The sequence below is a fragment of the Micropterus salmoides genome, unplaced genomic scaffold (genome assembly GCF_014851395.1).
Source record: "Micropterus salmoides isolate LMB-PRFRI ecotype aquatic unplaced genomic scaffold, ASM1485139v1 Ms_hic_scaffold_2, whole genome shotgun sequence".
In the NCBI taxonomy this organism is placed as follows: domain Eukaryota; kingdom Metazoa; phylum Chordata; class Actinopteri; order Centrarchiformes; family Centrarchidae; genus Micropterus; species Micropterus salmoides.
Genome location: NW_024041150.1, coordinates 46,672,067 through 46,688,464, shown reverse-complemented (window position 1 = coordinate 46,688,464; position 16,398 = coordinate 46,672,067). Strand labels below are relative to the sequence as shown.

General features: G+C 46.7%; 1 protein-coding gene across 5 annotated transcripts in view; it reads left to right on the top strand.

Moving 5' to 3' along the window:
* LOC119912412 overlaps positions 1-15,894 on the top strand; it is a 40,789-nt gene extending 24,895 nt beyond the window's left edge. For 2 of the 5 annotated variants that reach the window (XM_038731594.1, XM_038731593.1), the window contains 7 exons: positions 1-215; positions 344-646; positions 2,952-3,254; positions 3,383-3,706; positions 11,352-11,432; positions 13,175-13,507; positions 14,382-15,894. The exon at positions 1-215 is cut by the window's left edge and continues 118 nt beyond it. In XM_038731594.1, coding sequence (XP_038587522.1) covers positions 1-215; positions 344-646; positions 2,952-3,254; positions 3,383-3,706; positions 11,352-11,432; positions 13,175-13,507; positions 14,382-14,434 — 1,612 coding nt within the window. In that variant the 3' untranslated portion in view covers positions 14,435-15,894. The remainder of the gene's footprint in view (positions 216-343; positions 647-2,951; positions 3,255-3,382; positions 3,707-11,351; positions 11,433-13,174; positions 13,508-14,381) is intronic. The other 3 variants (XM_038731598.1, XM_038731595.1, XM_038731597.1) reach the window with 3 other exon arrangements.
* Positions 15,895-16,398: the final 504 nt, after the last annotated feature.

The window sequence follows — 16,398 nt, the reverse complement described above, 5'->3', positions numbered from 1 at the left end:
TGTGAATAAGAACGGTTCTGACCAGCCTGGAGGACAGGACGGTCTTTACAGAGGACGGACAGAGATGAAGATGAAGAGAGACCTGAAGATCTTTATAGACCTCAGTCTGACCCTGAAACAGCCCACAGAGAGAGACAGAGACACCTACACCTGCACCGTCTACAGCAGGGAGGGAAAAGTCCTGATGAAGAGACAAGTGGAGCTCAAGGTCAAAGGTCAGTGTGTAGATAGATGTCACTGTTGAAATGATCAGTGGTGGACAAAGAGGAATAAAGCTGCTCTGTCTCTGATAACAAGAATATAACAATGTTCCTGTTACTGTTGCTCTCTGTTGTCCTCTCAGTCCCACAGGTGAAGGTATATTCAGGGGAGGAGTCTGTCCTGCTGCCCTGTGAAACCACAGTTCAGCTTCCTGAAGACGTCACAGTGGAGTGGACGGATGTATTCAACAGGAAGATCCATGTGAATCAGAAGAACGGCTCTGACCAGCCTGGAGGACGAACAGAGATGAAGAGAGAGAGACCTGGAGACCTCAGTCTGACCCTGAAACACCCCACAGAGAGAGACAGAAACACCTACACCTGCACCGTCTACAGCAGGGAGGGAGAAGTCCTGATGGAGAGACAAGTGAAGCTCCAGGTCAAAGGTCAGTTCTGCCGGTCAGGGGGAGAAATTGGGGGCTTAGACCTTTGAAATAAGCTACTAGAAATAGGGTGAAATGTTCTTTTAGGGGCTATCAGAAAGTTTTTCAGTGAAATTAATCAAAGTTTCACTGCCTTGTTGTCAAAGGGCTCAAAACTCACTCAGAAATGAAGCCCACGCCTGTTTTCTCCGTCGCTTTCATCAGACACTATTCTGCTTTTAACGTGAGGTCAGATTCAGTCCTGAGCGCTGCTGAGCCTCTCAGACTACAGCGACAACACGCCAGCTAACGACACGCAGCCCGCTAACATCCATGAAACCACAGGCTCCACGTAAGGATCCAAAACTACAATAAAGGTTTACGTGCTGAAGCCCGTCAGACCAAACGGGTTCAGATGATGTCGAGTAAGAACACAGTGAGCGTTAGTAAAGCTGGAGAAACACAGAAAGTCACGTTAGCTCGCCGAGCAGTTGCTAAAGTTATCCAGTGCAAAGTTGTATCACATTCAATATAACTTCACCAACTAACGACCCATGTTACTATCCTGCGACCACTGGTAATATGTCAAAGTGGTGATTTAACCTGGATGTAACTGTGAAAAGCAAATGTGGAGCGATTTGTTTCGTAACGTTAGCCTGTAGCGATGCAGCCAGCTAACGCTACAGTAGACCTGCCGCTGCTTCGTAACGTCTCTCCCTGTCTGTCTGTAGCTGCTGTCACTTTTTACAGGAGGATTGTGTCGATGTGCGGCTCGCTGCGCTGAATGAAAGGCGTTGATCCGCCTCTGAGACGGGAACGTTAAAGTTACAGAGCCTGAACATGTCTGAGTGAAAAGCAGCAGCTGCGTGCTGGTGTTCCTGCGCTGACTGCAGGATTTCTGCATGAAAGCGGTCGTGTTTCAGGTTGTGATCCCTCATGAGTGGGGCTGAAACATTATTGAATTATTTGTGTCGACGTTTCGTTTAATCCACACTGTTTGGCCCGTACATTTATGACTGTCGCACATCACGCTGTGAACACGACGTGACGACGATGCTGCTGGTTGCAGATTTAACTGAAATCGTGACTGATTGTTGAGTTGAAGTCAGAGGAAGCCGCAGTCCTCGGCTGAAATGTGACCACGTGCGTTTGTTGTTCTCCTGGTCGGGCAGTCATGAGTTAACTGGGTGTCTCAGTATAACCTGTACAGCAGGGTGACGTCTGTGTTGGTAAAGCAGCTGCTTGTTGGTCTGACGCTGCATGACACACTATGAATTTCAGTAATACAGTTAGTTTACATTAATAAAGACCCCAGGTCCCCTCCAGTTACTCTGTCGCTCTGTAGGAACATAATGTGGGCCTACTTAACTTTGCAGTTTCAGTTAAATGACAGAAAGCTCCGTCTGCAGCCTGAGACCTGGAGCACCTTTTATTCTGAGATGTGTCTGAGGGACAGAAGCTCCTGTAACCTGCTGCAGTTTAGGGAAAATGTCGAAGTTGTTTTATAATGAACATACAGCTGAATGGGCCCCAGGAAGAATAGCTGATGCAGGGGCCCATGGGAGCCCTGAAACAGAAATGTTTGTGTTTACTGTCAGTTATAGTTCTTGGAAAGAAAGAAATCAGAATCTGCAGCTCAGACCTTTAATAACCAGAAGTTCAGATTGTCCCTTCACAAGCTAATGGTGAATAAATAATGTAATGGCCAATAAAATAATAATGAAATAAGACTGTAACTGTGGCGTGGGATGCGCGTGCAAGTGCGTGCGTCGCTATGACTACCAGCTATAAACAGCGTGCTCGCCTCGAAAATCCAGCAGTATTCTAACATGAACTCAGCTCCTTATTAGCTGGGCTCCTTACATGCTCGCTAATAACTTTTAATAGCCGGGTCTCCGACATCGACGCCGTTGTGTCGGACAGACTTGTGCAGCTGTGTTAACGAGGGAGAGAGAGAGCGGGACGGACGAGAGGGACGAGCGGGAGGAAGTGCTGTGCGAATGCGCGACGGCGCTCTGCAATCAAATCTGATTTAAATAGGCTTAGTAAAAAATAAATCTAATCAGTGTGTGGCGGTCAGCGTTGATATTGTGGCGGCACAAATAAACGAACGTACGGGAAACTCTGGTGTCTGATCTTGTTAACATAGTTTTAGTTCAGTCCAGTTCTGTGACTGTAAATGTGTCTCTGAGACAGACTGAGTCCATCTGACACTCAGTCTGCTGCTGGTTGTAGAGACACCAAAGACAAAGTCTCTGTTAGATGGACAATGGGACATATTTCCTGCTGCTGTCTCTACACATCATGTTGCTCTCTGTTGTCCTCTCAGTCCCACAGGTGGAGGTGGATTCAGGGGAGGAGTCTGTCCTGCTGCCCTGTGAAACCACAGTTCGGCTGTCTGAAGACGTCACAGTGGAGTGGACGGATGGATTCTACAGGAAGGTCCATGTGTATCAGAAGAACGGCTCTGACCAGCCTGGAGGACGAACAGAGATGAAGAGAAAGAGACCTGGAGACCTCAGTCTGACCTTGAAACACCCCACAGAGAGAGACAGAGACACCTACACCTGCACCGTCTACAGCAGGGAGGGAGAAGTCCTGATGAAGAGACAAGTGGTGCTCAAGGTCAAAGGTCAGTGTGTAGATAGATGTCACTGTTGAAATGATCAGTGGTGGACAAAGAGGAATAAAGCTGCTCTGTCTCTGATAACAAGAATATAACAATGTTCCTGTTACTGTTGCTCTCTGTTGTCCTCTCAGTCCCACAGGTGAAGGTGGATTCAGGGGTGGAGTCTGTCCTGCTGCCCTGTGAAACCACAGTTCAGCTGTCTGAAGACGTCACAGTGGAGTGGACGGATGGATTCAACAGGAAGATCCATGTGTATCAGAAGAACGGCTCTGACCAGCCTGGAGGACAGAACAGACGTTACAGAGGACGAACAGAGATGAGGAGAAAGAGACCTGGAGACCTCAGTCTGACCCTGAAACAGCCCACAGACAGAGACAGTAACACCTACACCTGCACCGTCTACAGCAGGGAGGGAAAAGTCCTGATGAAGAGACAAGTGAAGCTCTGGGTCAAAGGTCAGTGTGTAGATACATGTGTAGTGAATCACCGCACACACTCGTTAAAGGGTACAAAGCAAGTTACTGGAGTTGAGAAACTGTGGGACAAATCAACTTGGTTATTAGGAGGAATCAGTTTTAATAATCAAAATTGTAAGTCCTCAGATAAATGCATCTGAATAAGGCACTAGAGAAGAAGGAACATTTATTTAACTAAGCTCACGTGATTACTCAAACTTTTTTGCCCACAATCCTGATCAGAGTTGATCTGCTGAGTCTCAACCCCAAACTTGGTCAGGCACCGTCTTCATTAAGAGCTTTGTAGGCAAGAAGAATGATTTTAAATTCTATTCTGGATTTTACTGGAAGCTAAAACAGGAGAAATGTGATCTCTTTTCCTGGTTCCTGTCAGAACACCAGCTGCAGCATTCTGGATCAGCTGAAGAGTCTTAGGGTCTGTGTCCACCAAAGCTATTTTTGCCAGCTGCTCTTCTGAAAACGCCCAGCAGGGAGCGCTAGTGGGTGTTTTTTCTGACTGCTTTGGTAGCTATGATACATAAAATCTGTTGTTGCAAGTAATTCTGTTTAACTTGGATGTAAGAAGCTCATGAAGTCGTAACTACTGAGAGCTATGGGAATACTTGGCTCAATAGAGCTGTGACTCTCTGTCAGCCTGGCTACAGTGCTGAAAAGAAACCTGGGGTTGTTCCTATTTTCCTCTATTAATGACGAGTAGTACGCTGCTCTGGCATTACGGAGGGCCTTCCTATAAGTTTTAAGACTATCTTGCCAAATTAAACGAGAATTTTCCAGTTTGGTGGAACGCCAATTCCTCTCAAGTTTCCGTGATATTTGCTTTAATTTGCGAGTTTCAGTATTATACCATGGAGCTAACCGTCTTTGTTTTAGTATTTTCTTTTTTAGAGGGGCTACAGAGTCGAGTGTCATATCACTAGCACTAACACATAGCACTATCAACAAGATGATCGATTTGGGAGGGACTGAAATTAGCATAGGAGTCCTCCGTTACTTTGTGACTAGATTATGTATTTAGAGCTGATGGAATCGCATCCTTAAATTTAGCTACAGCACTATCAGACAGACATCTTGTATAGAAATTTATGCCCGATGGCGAGTAGTTCAGCAATACAAACTCAAAAGTTATCAAACAGTGGTCGGACAAAGAGGGATTCTGTGGGAACACCACTAAATGTTCAATTTCAATACCATACACCAAAACAAGGTCGAGGGTGTGGTTAAAACAGGGAGTCGGTTCATGAACACTCTGAGAGAAGCCAATGGAATCTAACAGAGAGATAAACGCAGTACTGAAGCTGTCATTCTCAACATCTACATGAATATTAAAATCCCCTACAATAATAACTTTGTCCGTTTTAAGGACTAAAGTTGACAAAAACTCTGCAAATTCAGATAAGAATTCAGAGTACGGACCAGGTGCTCGGTACACTATAACAAAAAGAATTGGTTGCAGTGATTTCCAACTTGGGTGCGAAAGACTAAGAACAAGACTTTCAAATGAGTTATAGTTTAGTTTAGGTTTAGAGCTGATTAGTAGGCTAGAGTGGAAGATAGCTGCAACTCCACCTCCTCGGCCTGTGCCTCGAGGAATGTGAGTATTAATATGACTGGGAGGGGTGGATTCATTTAGGCTAACATATTCTCCATCACCCAGCCAGGTTTCAGTAAGACAAAATAAATCAATATCATAATCTGATATTAGTTCATTTACTAGTACACCTTTAGAAGAGAGAGATCTGATGTTTAAGAGTCCACATTTAACTCTCCTATTCGTTTGCACTATTGCTCTTGTGGTTTTAATTTTTATGAGGTTTTTATGCACAGCTCCTCTTCTGTTTACCTTTTTAAATAATTTCGATGGTCGGGGGGCAGACACCGTCACTATAGGATTTTCACTAAGTAACTCCTGAAATGGAGGAGCAGAGAAGTGTGTTAGACTGCGACTCTGCGTAGGGTTTTGGGTGGATAACTGCTGAAATAGAAGGGCAGAGAAGTGTGTTAAACTGTGAGTTTTGGTGTGTGAGGAATCATCTCATCCTTAATAATTAGAAAATTAAAGAGTAGGGTTGGGAATCGCAGGGTACCTTACGATACATCACTCACGATAACAATAATATCCTGATACAGCAAATCAATATATCGCTTGACAACCCTAAAATGATACATCACGATATTTATCCAAATATTAATACAAAATGCCTGTAAATCATCTAATTTATTTGCTGCAAATCCAAACTTGTATAAAACTGCACAAATCTGCAGCACATGTGTTCAGTCTGTAAATTAACAATAAAGAGCAACTATGAAAAATTATTATAAAAAAATGTCTTTATAAAATGCAAATTACTGATTTTTATTTTTTTTATTTTTTTACTGCAAAAACAAATTGCTGTGTACCAGCAGTTTCAGTGACACAGCATTGTGCCGCCCTTTCTCCACCTACTGATCGCTGTATGTTTAGGCCATTGGGAATTTTGAGTTTTGACCCTTTGGTGTTGCTGTAGCTGGTCTGTGTGGAGCGCAGAAGCAGCAGATCAAGTTAATGAAGTTAACAGCTATTTTTTATTTCACACAGAGCTCAGGAAACATGTGTACTTTAAGTATTTGTACAGTTTGTCTCTCAGGATTAGGGATGGCATCGTTAGGTTGTCGCAGTTCCCAGTACCAGTCCCAGTTCGTTCTGGTTTTTATTATTCTTTTTCTTCCGTGCATAAAACTCATACTGCAGCCTAGACGGTAACTGCTAGGGACATAAAACTCACAAGGTAGGTCCAGTTCACTGCACGTAACTCAGGTGCAAAATTACTTCTACCTCTAGGGGGCGCCATAAGCAAGGTCAACGCATTTTGTCTTAGAACTCCCGCCTACGAAGGTGGATATCAAAAACCTTATATCCACACGGGGGATCCAGCTGAATCTTGTGGTATAGGCCACGCCCATTTCCACCTAGACTTTATTTTCGCTACGTCGCAAAAACTGAAAAACCTATTTTAATTAACTCCTCTGAAGCCGCAAGTCCAATCAGCACGAAACTTGGCTCGGATAATCTCTGGACCAAGATGATGAAAGTTTGTAGAGGGAATTTTGATCTGACAAAAAACGGCCAAATTATACGCCAACACATCTTTGTGCAAACGTGTGAAGAATCTGTAAAGTCAGTAGTGTAGGGTATGGATGAGTGAAAATGTGCTGCATGGATGTTGTGCTGTAAAAACAAAGACAAGAAACCAAACAAACAACCGAAGCTGTGAGATGAAGGAGGTCCAACCCCAGACTAACGGCTGCTCTGGCTTATACACACTCGGGGCACACCGGGCCCTGGTGTGTCCCATGCCGCTGACCTGGAGACAGAAAGCTCACCAACAGCAGAATGAACCCTGCAGAGGGGCCGTCACACTCAGGTTCTACTTACCTTGTAATCAATGACAGCTGTAGGGATACTTGTGCAATCTTATGTAAATGTATGGTGCGGACTGTATGATGAATCAGAAATACTTTATTGATCCCCGAGGGGAAATTCTGTGTCACAGTTGCACGCATTGCACAAAAGGCAAAAGGAATATAAATAAAAATATAGTGGCAGTGATCGGGATCCAAGCAAGTCACGAAAAACACAACATATTAAAGTGATGAAAGAGAGATAACTGGGGAAACGTATACTTTTTAAAGCATCGCCTTGAGATCAGAGCGTCATTATATGTACCTGACTACTGGATGAAATGTTCAACCCACCTGCAACATTTTGTGTTTCCAAGATTTAAAGTTAAAGCTGCACAAACAGTTTTTAGCAACTGACAGGGATCCAAATAAAATAGAGACCTTAGACTCACTATGATCTGAACGCCCCCATTGTCAGCTCACCTGAGGATTTGAACCTTGCAGAGCTCCAGAACAGGTGATTTACTAACTGAGCTACTGCTGAGAGGCTGTTTTTAATCACCTTCTCACAGGTCGAGGCAGTGATGTCACATGTGCCAGACCTGGATAATCTTGTCAGTTTAAACTTAAAACGCTTACAGCTAGATGTTGGTGAGAAAATTGAAAAAAACATGCGTCGTTCTGCCAGTTTTGGGTGTGTTGTGAATTACAAGATACTGAATATCCGTTTGACTGATCTGAAAACCCTTGAATACTTGATATCGGCCATCAGTGTCGAGTTTGGTGACAATAGTTTTAGCCAATTTTGATTTACGGGCATTTATGTAAAATTGTATGTAAATACACAAAAGTAAAAATTTATGGGGAAAAAACTTTTGAACAGCGACGTCCGTAGATGATCCTGCCAAAGTTTCAGGTCGATTGGCAAAACCGTCTGGGGAAAAATAGGTTTTAGAGAAAAGTGATAAAAAGTTGTGTAATTTGACATTTTTAGAGCAAAGATGCAGATAAATCCAGAGATTAAAATGATGAAAGAAGTTTGACTCTAAACGAAGCTGTTTTTGAGATAATTGCAAAAAAGCAAAGGTGATTGTTCTGGCGCCACCATGAGGTCTCTGAGGGACATTTTTTTGCCTGACTACTGGATGAAATGTTCAACCCACCTGCAGAGCTTTCGTCTAGCAGCAGTTTTTTTTTTCAATTTGCATCACGGCCGTCGCTCCTAAACTTTCCCGCGATCATTAAACTGGACAAATGTTTTCACTGGCACACTGTGCGAGCACGGCAGCACTCCACGCTCGGCTCGCTTCCTGTCCTCGTTCTATGCAGAACATACAGATGCTGTTATAAGAGCAGCGTAACTCTGAATCAGGAGGTGCGCAGCGAGTGTGTGACTGTCCGAGCGGCAGGAAGTGACGCTGAACGCGAGCGGAGGAAAATATTCTGCCAGTAAATGTCCGGTGTCTGTTACAGCGTGTCGGCTTCTCAAGACCGAGAAAAGTCTGTTGTTTCCCAGCTGCTGGAAAAGTGAAGCCGGTTAGCGCTGAGTTAGCCAACATCTCCCCTTCAGACTGAGCAGCTTCTACAGCAGCTACAGAGCTGCTCTGTAACTTAACTTTAGCTGGAAGCTGGATTTTATTACTGCCTACTTGTCCAATGTTGAGAACATCAGGTACAAACTGAGAGTAAACTGGTGCAGCCTGCAGCTCCGTCCTGTACAGACTGCTTCAATTCTTTTTCAGTTTTCAGTTGGAAAAGAAAGGACGGAGGTGACTGGAGGAGCTGAGGTCAGTAAAGCTAATTAGTGATGCAAACTCGTCCTTTTAAGCTGATGAGGAGACGTTTCTGTTTGGATGTTAATGTGCAAATAAAATGCACCTCAGAAGGGAGGAGGTTTCTCACGCTGCCTATTTTTATATTAATGTCTACAGATAAATGTCAGAAGCTGTGAAATGAAGACACAAACATGAACAGTCGTATCTAGAATGATTCTGATCACATTAACAGGGTTTTAGGGGTGAAACATGCTTTAAAGAGTTGTTATGGTGACCAGTAATAATGAATGACTAGTAGCAGCAGAGTGTCGCACATTAAGTATTTAAGCAGGTGTTATTGCACCAAACAGATGATCATGTGCAGTTTAAAACTAACTAAGTGTCCGTGTGTCAGACACTTAGAGGGAGGAGTTACAGAGTTCGATGGCCACAGGCAGGAAGGACTTCCTGTGGTGCATTATGGGGGAACGAGTCTTGCACTGAAGGTGCTCCTGTGTTTGAGCAGCACGTCATGGAGCGGGTGGGAGACATTGTCCAAGATGACATGTAGCTTGGACAGCGTCCTCCTCTCTGAGAGTCCAGCTCCGCCCCCACAACCTCACTGGCCTTGGATCAGTTTGTTGAGTCTGTTGGCGTCCGCTGTCCCAGCATGCAACAGCAAACAGGACAGCACAGACTCATAAAACATCCTCAGCATCGTCCTGCAGATGTTGAAGGACCTCAGCCTCCTTTGGCCCCTCCTGTAGAGGCCCTCAGTGTTCTTGGCCCAGTCCAGTTTATAGTCCATGTGGTATCTGTAATCCTCCAACGTCCACAGGGACCCCCTGGATGGCTCTCCTTAGATCCACAACCAGCTCTTTAGTCTTTGTCCCGTTGAGCTGTAGGCGGTTCTGTTCCCCCACCAAGTCCCCCCCACAGCTCTGTGCTCAGCCTCGTCACCCCGCTGACACATCCAACCACAGCAGAGTCATCAGAAACCTTCTGAAGAGGGCCGGACTCTGTGTGGTGGAGGAAGGGACAGAGGACCGTCCCCCGCGGGGTCTGCCGGTCAGGGAGTCAAAACTGATTAGGAGTTGAACTGAGCTTTTACTTTGAAAACCTCTGAACGACGTTAAAAGAGTGTGCAGCTCTGAAGGAGCCGTCAGAGAACGTGATTCCCCTGAATGTGCTCTGCCTGGAGATACTGGGGAAATGAAAAGCGTCCGTAGGTTGAAGGATGAGGATCAAACACCGAAACACAAACAGTGCAGCACATGCTGCGAGCTGAGAAACATTCACTGCAGAATCCATTTGTTGAAGAGAGAAAAACCAACCTGTCCCGAGGTGGGATCTGACCCTCAACCCTTAAGTAGCGAGTCCTGCACCGCACCAGCTGAGCCAACCAAATCTCTCTCCAACGCAAGGTCATATTACGGCTTTTATGTTTAAGATATTGCTCCCATGAAAAACTTATTTGCAGACCCCTGCTGTATTTTATTACTTCTTCTTCTAACGTACGTCTCCAACATAGCGATGGGTATGGATGGGGATCGAGACCCAGTTCCAAAGTTTCCCTGAAATCAATAAGGTTTGAGCTTATCGATACTGCTGTCGAGACCAGCGGGTCCTACGACGTCACGTTATGTCTCGAGCGTCACATTCCAAGATAAACGCTCCTTTGGAGGGCAAAAAGCCGTCATTTCCTGCTGCCCGCCAACCAGGAAGCAAGTGACACAGTGTTACTGTGAGTCTGCTGGATGGTAGTTGTGCTTTCTGACGCACTAATCGAGGAAGTCTGAGCTGTTAGTGAGGGATTCCCCACAAGGTAAACGTAAACATCAACGCGGTCGAGCGGCGGCAGGGACCTGGCGCTTGTTAATGGTAGAAATGCGGCAGCGGATCGGAAGTGCCCGACACTTGCAGTTTGTGTTCATATCTTTCTTTTTCCTAAGTTTGGCGATCCAAATAAACCGTCACTGATTCTGCGGCGTCTCTACAGGGGAGTCGCGCTGCAAGCCGCTACGTTGGTGGTTGTTTTGCCCTCCACGTCAGCGCGCACGTCACGTGACTGAAAACTATGAGTTGTCAGTTTTGGGGATGATCCAAATAAAATAATTTAGCAGTAAACTACATGTATGCATCTGTTGTGCTTTGTTGTCCACTTGTGCTACATATTTGTTTTAAAGCAGTCGGCAGTAGAGTTTCAGCTGTGTTTCAGAGCTCCGTCTCTATTAAAACAACTGGAAACACGCGTCACGTGACCGTTCACGCACACTGGGCATGTGCGCGCCGGTGTAAACAGGAAGCAGGTTGTCTACTCCGCAGCTATCCGCGTCCGCTCCAGACTACACTCGAGCCTTTAGTTCATCAGGTGGAGGAGGGGAAGACGGGGAGCAGTCTGACCTGCTGCCCTTCAAGACCACAGAAAACATTTAATTTTCCTTTGCAGGATTAATAAAGTATGTCCTCTTCTTCTTCTTCTTCTTCTTCAGATCCAGATTCAGATTCTGTGGCAAGTGGCCTGAATTTCTACAAAGATGGGATCATTTACGTGAATGATCTCAGGCTCAAAGGTGATGACACACACAACACAGTCTCAATTTCAATTGATGAATAAGTTTTTCTAAACTTGTCTGTGTTTCATGTTGCATTAAAGTGTTGCTGTCTTACTTGACTGTGTGTATTTCTAAGGTAAGTTGGTGTGTTTGTCAGTTTTGTGCTGCGGCAGCGTTTCACTGACGAGGAAACGCGGACTAAAGATCTGTCCTGGTTTCCGCTGCTCCACAGAGGAGGTTGTCTGTGCTTGTGACAGTGTCAGATCTGCAGCCAGGATGAGGTGATGAGGTGAAAGACACGTTCGTACCAGCGCTGCCTCTGGCCTCACGGGCCAGAAAGCTGTTTCACCGTCCATCAGAGATGAAGCGCTGCAGAGAGAATGATTTAGTCCGTTTTATTAATCCTCTCAGTGACACTCTGACTAGCTGTGTTACTTTTAGGGGCAGATTTTAACTCAGACAGGAATCATGTTGAACCTCATGCTGCTTCAAAAAAGGCGATTAATGAAGTAATAAAAACACATGATTTGGTGGACGTTTGAGGAGTATGTGTGTGACAATAAAGTATCTTGTAGTGTTCAGAGAGAAAGAGGGAGGGAGACAAGGTGCAGCAATCAACTACGATTTTAAATAAATCATTTTAAAAAGTCAGCGTTGATACTACCAGTGTGGGAAACACTACGGCCCTGTCTACATGAACACAGGTAACCGTGACTTTTTCTACGCGGTCCGGCCGTTCGTTCACACGGAAACGCGGCATCAGGTCGCCGAAACCAAACAGTTTTGAAAAAACGGCCAGGGTGAGGATTTTCAGAAACCCCGGTTGCAGTGCTGTCGTGTAGATGTTTTCGCCACTGCCTGCGTTGTTTCCAATTTTATTAGGCTCTGATTGGCCAACTTGGCTTTACGGTTAGGGTCACATCGCCGCCAGGTGTTTTGGCGTGCTCTTGACGGCGCATATTTGCATTTTCATGTGGACGGAGATTTTTTTAAATGCAGGAGGAAACACTCCTGTTATAAAAATAGCCCACTGGTTCGTTCACGTTTCCAGAGCATCACCCAGGTGGACGCTAAGGGACAAACCCATTGTTTAGGTGGATTCACAGGAGTTTTACAAGGATTAAACAACAAAAGTTGGGCAAATCGGTGATGCAAAAACATAAACACAAGATAACAAAAAGAGATCCCTTCAAAACAGGGATTACTAACAAGTTTGGAAACGTGAGGAAGCGCCAGACGAAGAGAACCCTTTCCGGAGTTTTGACTGTTGTTCTGGGTTATTGTTGGATTTCAGAACGTCATGGGACCGACTTCAGGACATCCTGTAGGCGTGCACTTCTTTCTCTGCTGCCTAAAACGGGAGATGTAGCCCTTTTAAAGAACCGGAGACCAGCTCCTTAATGCATGGACCATAAGATTCTCTCCATGGTCTTATTAAATAGATGCCATTAGGCCTCTCCTCTTCAGGTTGAGGAGCAGACTGAGGGGTCTCTCCCTACGAGAGCTGGCTCAGAAGCCCCCCGTTGTTGCACCAGCATATGCTGATGATGTAAATGTATTTATCTGCAATCGGGAGACGTCCGAGAGGCAGAAGAAAGCCCGGCCTTGTATGGAAAAGCTTCTTCGGCCAAGGTGGATTGTGGAACAAGAGGCTTGTTTAGTCGGGCAGTGGCGCGTGGGGAGCGTTCCTTTGATCTGACTCTGGATCAGAGAGAACATGCAGGTGAAACAGCTCATGTTGTCCTTTGTTGTCCTCTCAGACCATCAGGTGGAGGTGGAGGAGGGGGTGGAGTCTGTCCGCCTGCCCTTCAAGATCACAGATGACCTGCCTGAGGATGTCACAGTGGAGTGGAGACGGTTTAAACCCAGACCCACAATCATGGCTTACATGTACGAGGACGGCTCTGGCCGGCAGGACCAACAGGACCCGTCTTACAGAGGACGCACAGAGATGAAGAGAAACCTGAAACAGGGAGACTTCAGTCTGACCCTGAAATCCCCCACAGTCAGAGACGGAGGACGATACATCTGCAGAGTCTACAGCAATGAGGGGAACATCAGGAAAGAGACAACAGTTGAGCTAAGGGTCTCAGGTCAGTATGCAGACTGAGTCTCTGTGTGTGTCTCTGTCTGTCCTCTGTCTCCTCTGAGTCTCTGTGTGTGTCTCTGTCTGTCCTCTGTCTCTTGTGAGTCTCTGTTTCTCTGTCTGTCTTTCCTGTCTCCTCTGAGTCCCTGTATCTCTGTCTCTCTGTCCTCTGTCTCTTCTGAGTCTCTGTGTTTGTCTCTTACTGTCCTCTGTCTCTTCTGAGTCCCTGTGTTTGTCTCTTACTGTCCTCTGTCTCTTCTGAGTCTCTGTGTTTGTCTCTGTCTGTCTTTTCTGTCTCTTCTGAGTCTCTGTGTTTGTCTCTGTCTGACTGTCCTCAGTCTCTGTGTTTGTCTCTTACTGTCCTCTGTCTCTTCTGAGTCTCTGTGTTTGTCTCTTACTGTCCTCTGTCTCCTCTCAGTCTCTGTGTTTGTCTCTTACTGTCCTCTGTCTCCTCTCAGTCTCTGTGTTTGTCTCTGTCCTCAGTCTCTGTGTTTGTCTCTTACTGTCCTCTGTCTCCTCTCAGTCTCTGTGTTTGTCTCTGTCCTCAGTCTCTGTGTTTGTCTCTTACTGTCCTCTGTCTCCTCTCAGTCTCTGTGTTTGTCTCTTACTGTCCTCTGTCTCCTCTCAATCTCTGTGTTTGTCTCTTACTGTCCTCTGTCTCTTCTGAGTCTCTGTGTGTGTCTCTGTCTGTCTTCTGTCTCCTCTCAGTCTCTGTGTTTGTCTCTTACTGTCCTCTGCCTCTTCTGAGTCTCTGTGTTTGTCTCTGTCTGACTGTCCTCTGTCTCCTCTCAGTCTCTGTGTTTGTCTCTGTCTGACTGTCCTCTGTCTCCTCTCAGTCTCTGTGTTTGTCTCTGTCTTACTGTCCTCTGTCTCCTTTGCAGAGAGGAGCAACTCCACTGATGAAACTCCTCTGATGGCTGATTATGCTGTTTAATCTGTGATCGTCGATCCGGTCTGTCTCTGGATCAGAACAGGGAGGTGAAACAGCTGATGGAGGACAGATGAAGACAGGAGGACTCATCTCAGTATTGATGAAATGTATTTTACTGCTCGAGCTTTGCTTCATGTTAAACGCATCAGCTGGTTCCTGTACACGTCGACCCGGTCTACTAGGTTGGTGTTCTTTAGGAACAGGAGACCGGGTCGGGCCCAGTAGCCGCGTGTTCTTTAGGAACAGGAGACCAGGTCGGGCCGGTAGCCGCGTGTTCTCTAGGAACAGGAGACCGGGTCGGGCCGGTAGCCGCGTGTTCTCTAGGAACAGGAGACCGGGTCGGGCCCGGTAACTGCGTGTTCTCTAGGAACAGGAGACCGGGTCGGGCCCGGTAGCCGCGTGTTCTTCAGGAACAGGAGACCGGGTCGGGCCGGTAGCCGCGTGTTCTCTAGGAACAGGAGACCGGGTCGGGCCGGTAGCCGCGTGTTCTCTAGGAACAGGAGACCGGGTCGGGCCGGTAGCCGCGTGTTCTCTAGGAACAGGAGACCGGGTCGGGCCCGGTAACTGCGTGTTCTCTAGGAACAGGAGACCGGGTCGGGCCCGGTAGCCGCGTGTTCTTCAGGAACAGGAGACCGGGTCGGGCCCGGTAGCCGCGTGTTCTCTAGGAACAGGAGACCGGGTCGGGCCGGTAGCCGCGTGTTCTCTAGGAACAGGAGACCGGGTCGGGCCCGGTAGCCGCGTGTTCTTCAGGAACAGGAGACCGGGTCGGGCCCGGTAGCTGCGTGTTCTCTAGGAACAGGAGACCGGGTCGGGCCCGGTAGCCGCGTGTTCTTTAGGAACAGCAGACCGGGTCGGGCCCGGTAGCCGCGTGTTCTTCAGGAACAGGAGACCGGGTCGGGCCCGGTAGCCGCGTGTTCTCTAGGAACAGGAGACCGGGTCGGGCCCGGTAGCTGCGTGTTCTTCAGGAACCGGGTCGGGCCCGGTAACTGCGTGTTCTTTAGGAACAGCAGACCGGGTCGGGCCCGGTAACTGCGTGTTCTCTAGGAACAGGAGACCGGGTCGGGCCCGGTAACTGCGTGTTCTCTAGGAACAGGAGACCGGGTCGGGCCCGGTAACTGCGTGTTCTCTAGGAACAGGAGACCGGGTCGGGCCCGGTAGCTGCGTGTTCTTCAGGAACCGGGTCGGGCCCGGTAGCCGCGTGTTCTTCAGGAACAGGAGACCGGGTCGGGTCCGGTAGCTGCGTGTTCTCTAGGAACCGGGTCGGGTCCAGTAGCTGCGTGTTCTGCTTCAAAGTGCCTCTGTAATGTTTAAAGTATTATCTCTGACTGTAACTGACTGCAGTGAAACTTTGTTACGTGTAAATATGAAACTAAATCATTCATAATTAAGGAAAACTAAAATTTGACAGCTTTGTTTCTCTGCCTCTGATCACGCCTGTACCTGTGATTGTCCCGGAGCCTGAGGACAGTTCGTGGCCCTCCTGAGGGTCTTTGCTAAGAGACTAAGCTGCTGTCCCGTCTCCAGGGATCAGAGCTCTGGGCCCGTATTACAGAAACTTCCTAACTGCTTGGTAACCATGGTAATAATTTAGAGGAGTGTATTACAGAAGCATCCTAACTGCTTGGTAACCATGGTAATAATTTAGAGGAGTGTATTACAGAAGCATCCTAACTTCATAAAGTCTTAAATAAACTTTTACTTTTCCACCAGCTAGTGTTTGCTGACTCGTTTAATCCACACGGCTGCTCTTTTACTGCTTTTACAAAATCAACTGAACGTCAACAGGCAGAACTTATTAATCGATTCTAGCGATGTGTTTGATGACCAAACCCTCGTTAGTAGAAAGGCTGTAGGCGAACGCTAGGTTAGGGATGGCGTTAAACATGTAGAAACGGTTCCTTTAATCATCTCTGTCCTCAGTATCTCATCCTGTATGTTTCATACAAACACAGCTAACGCTAGCTCGG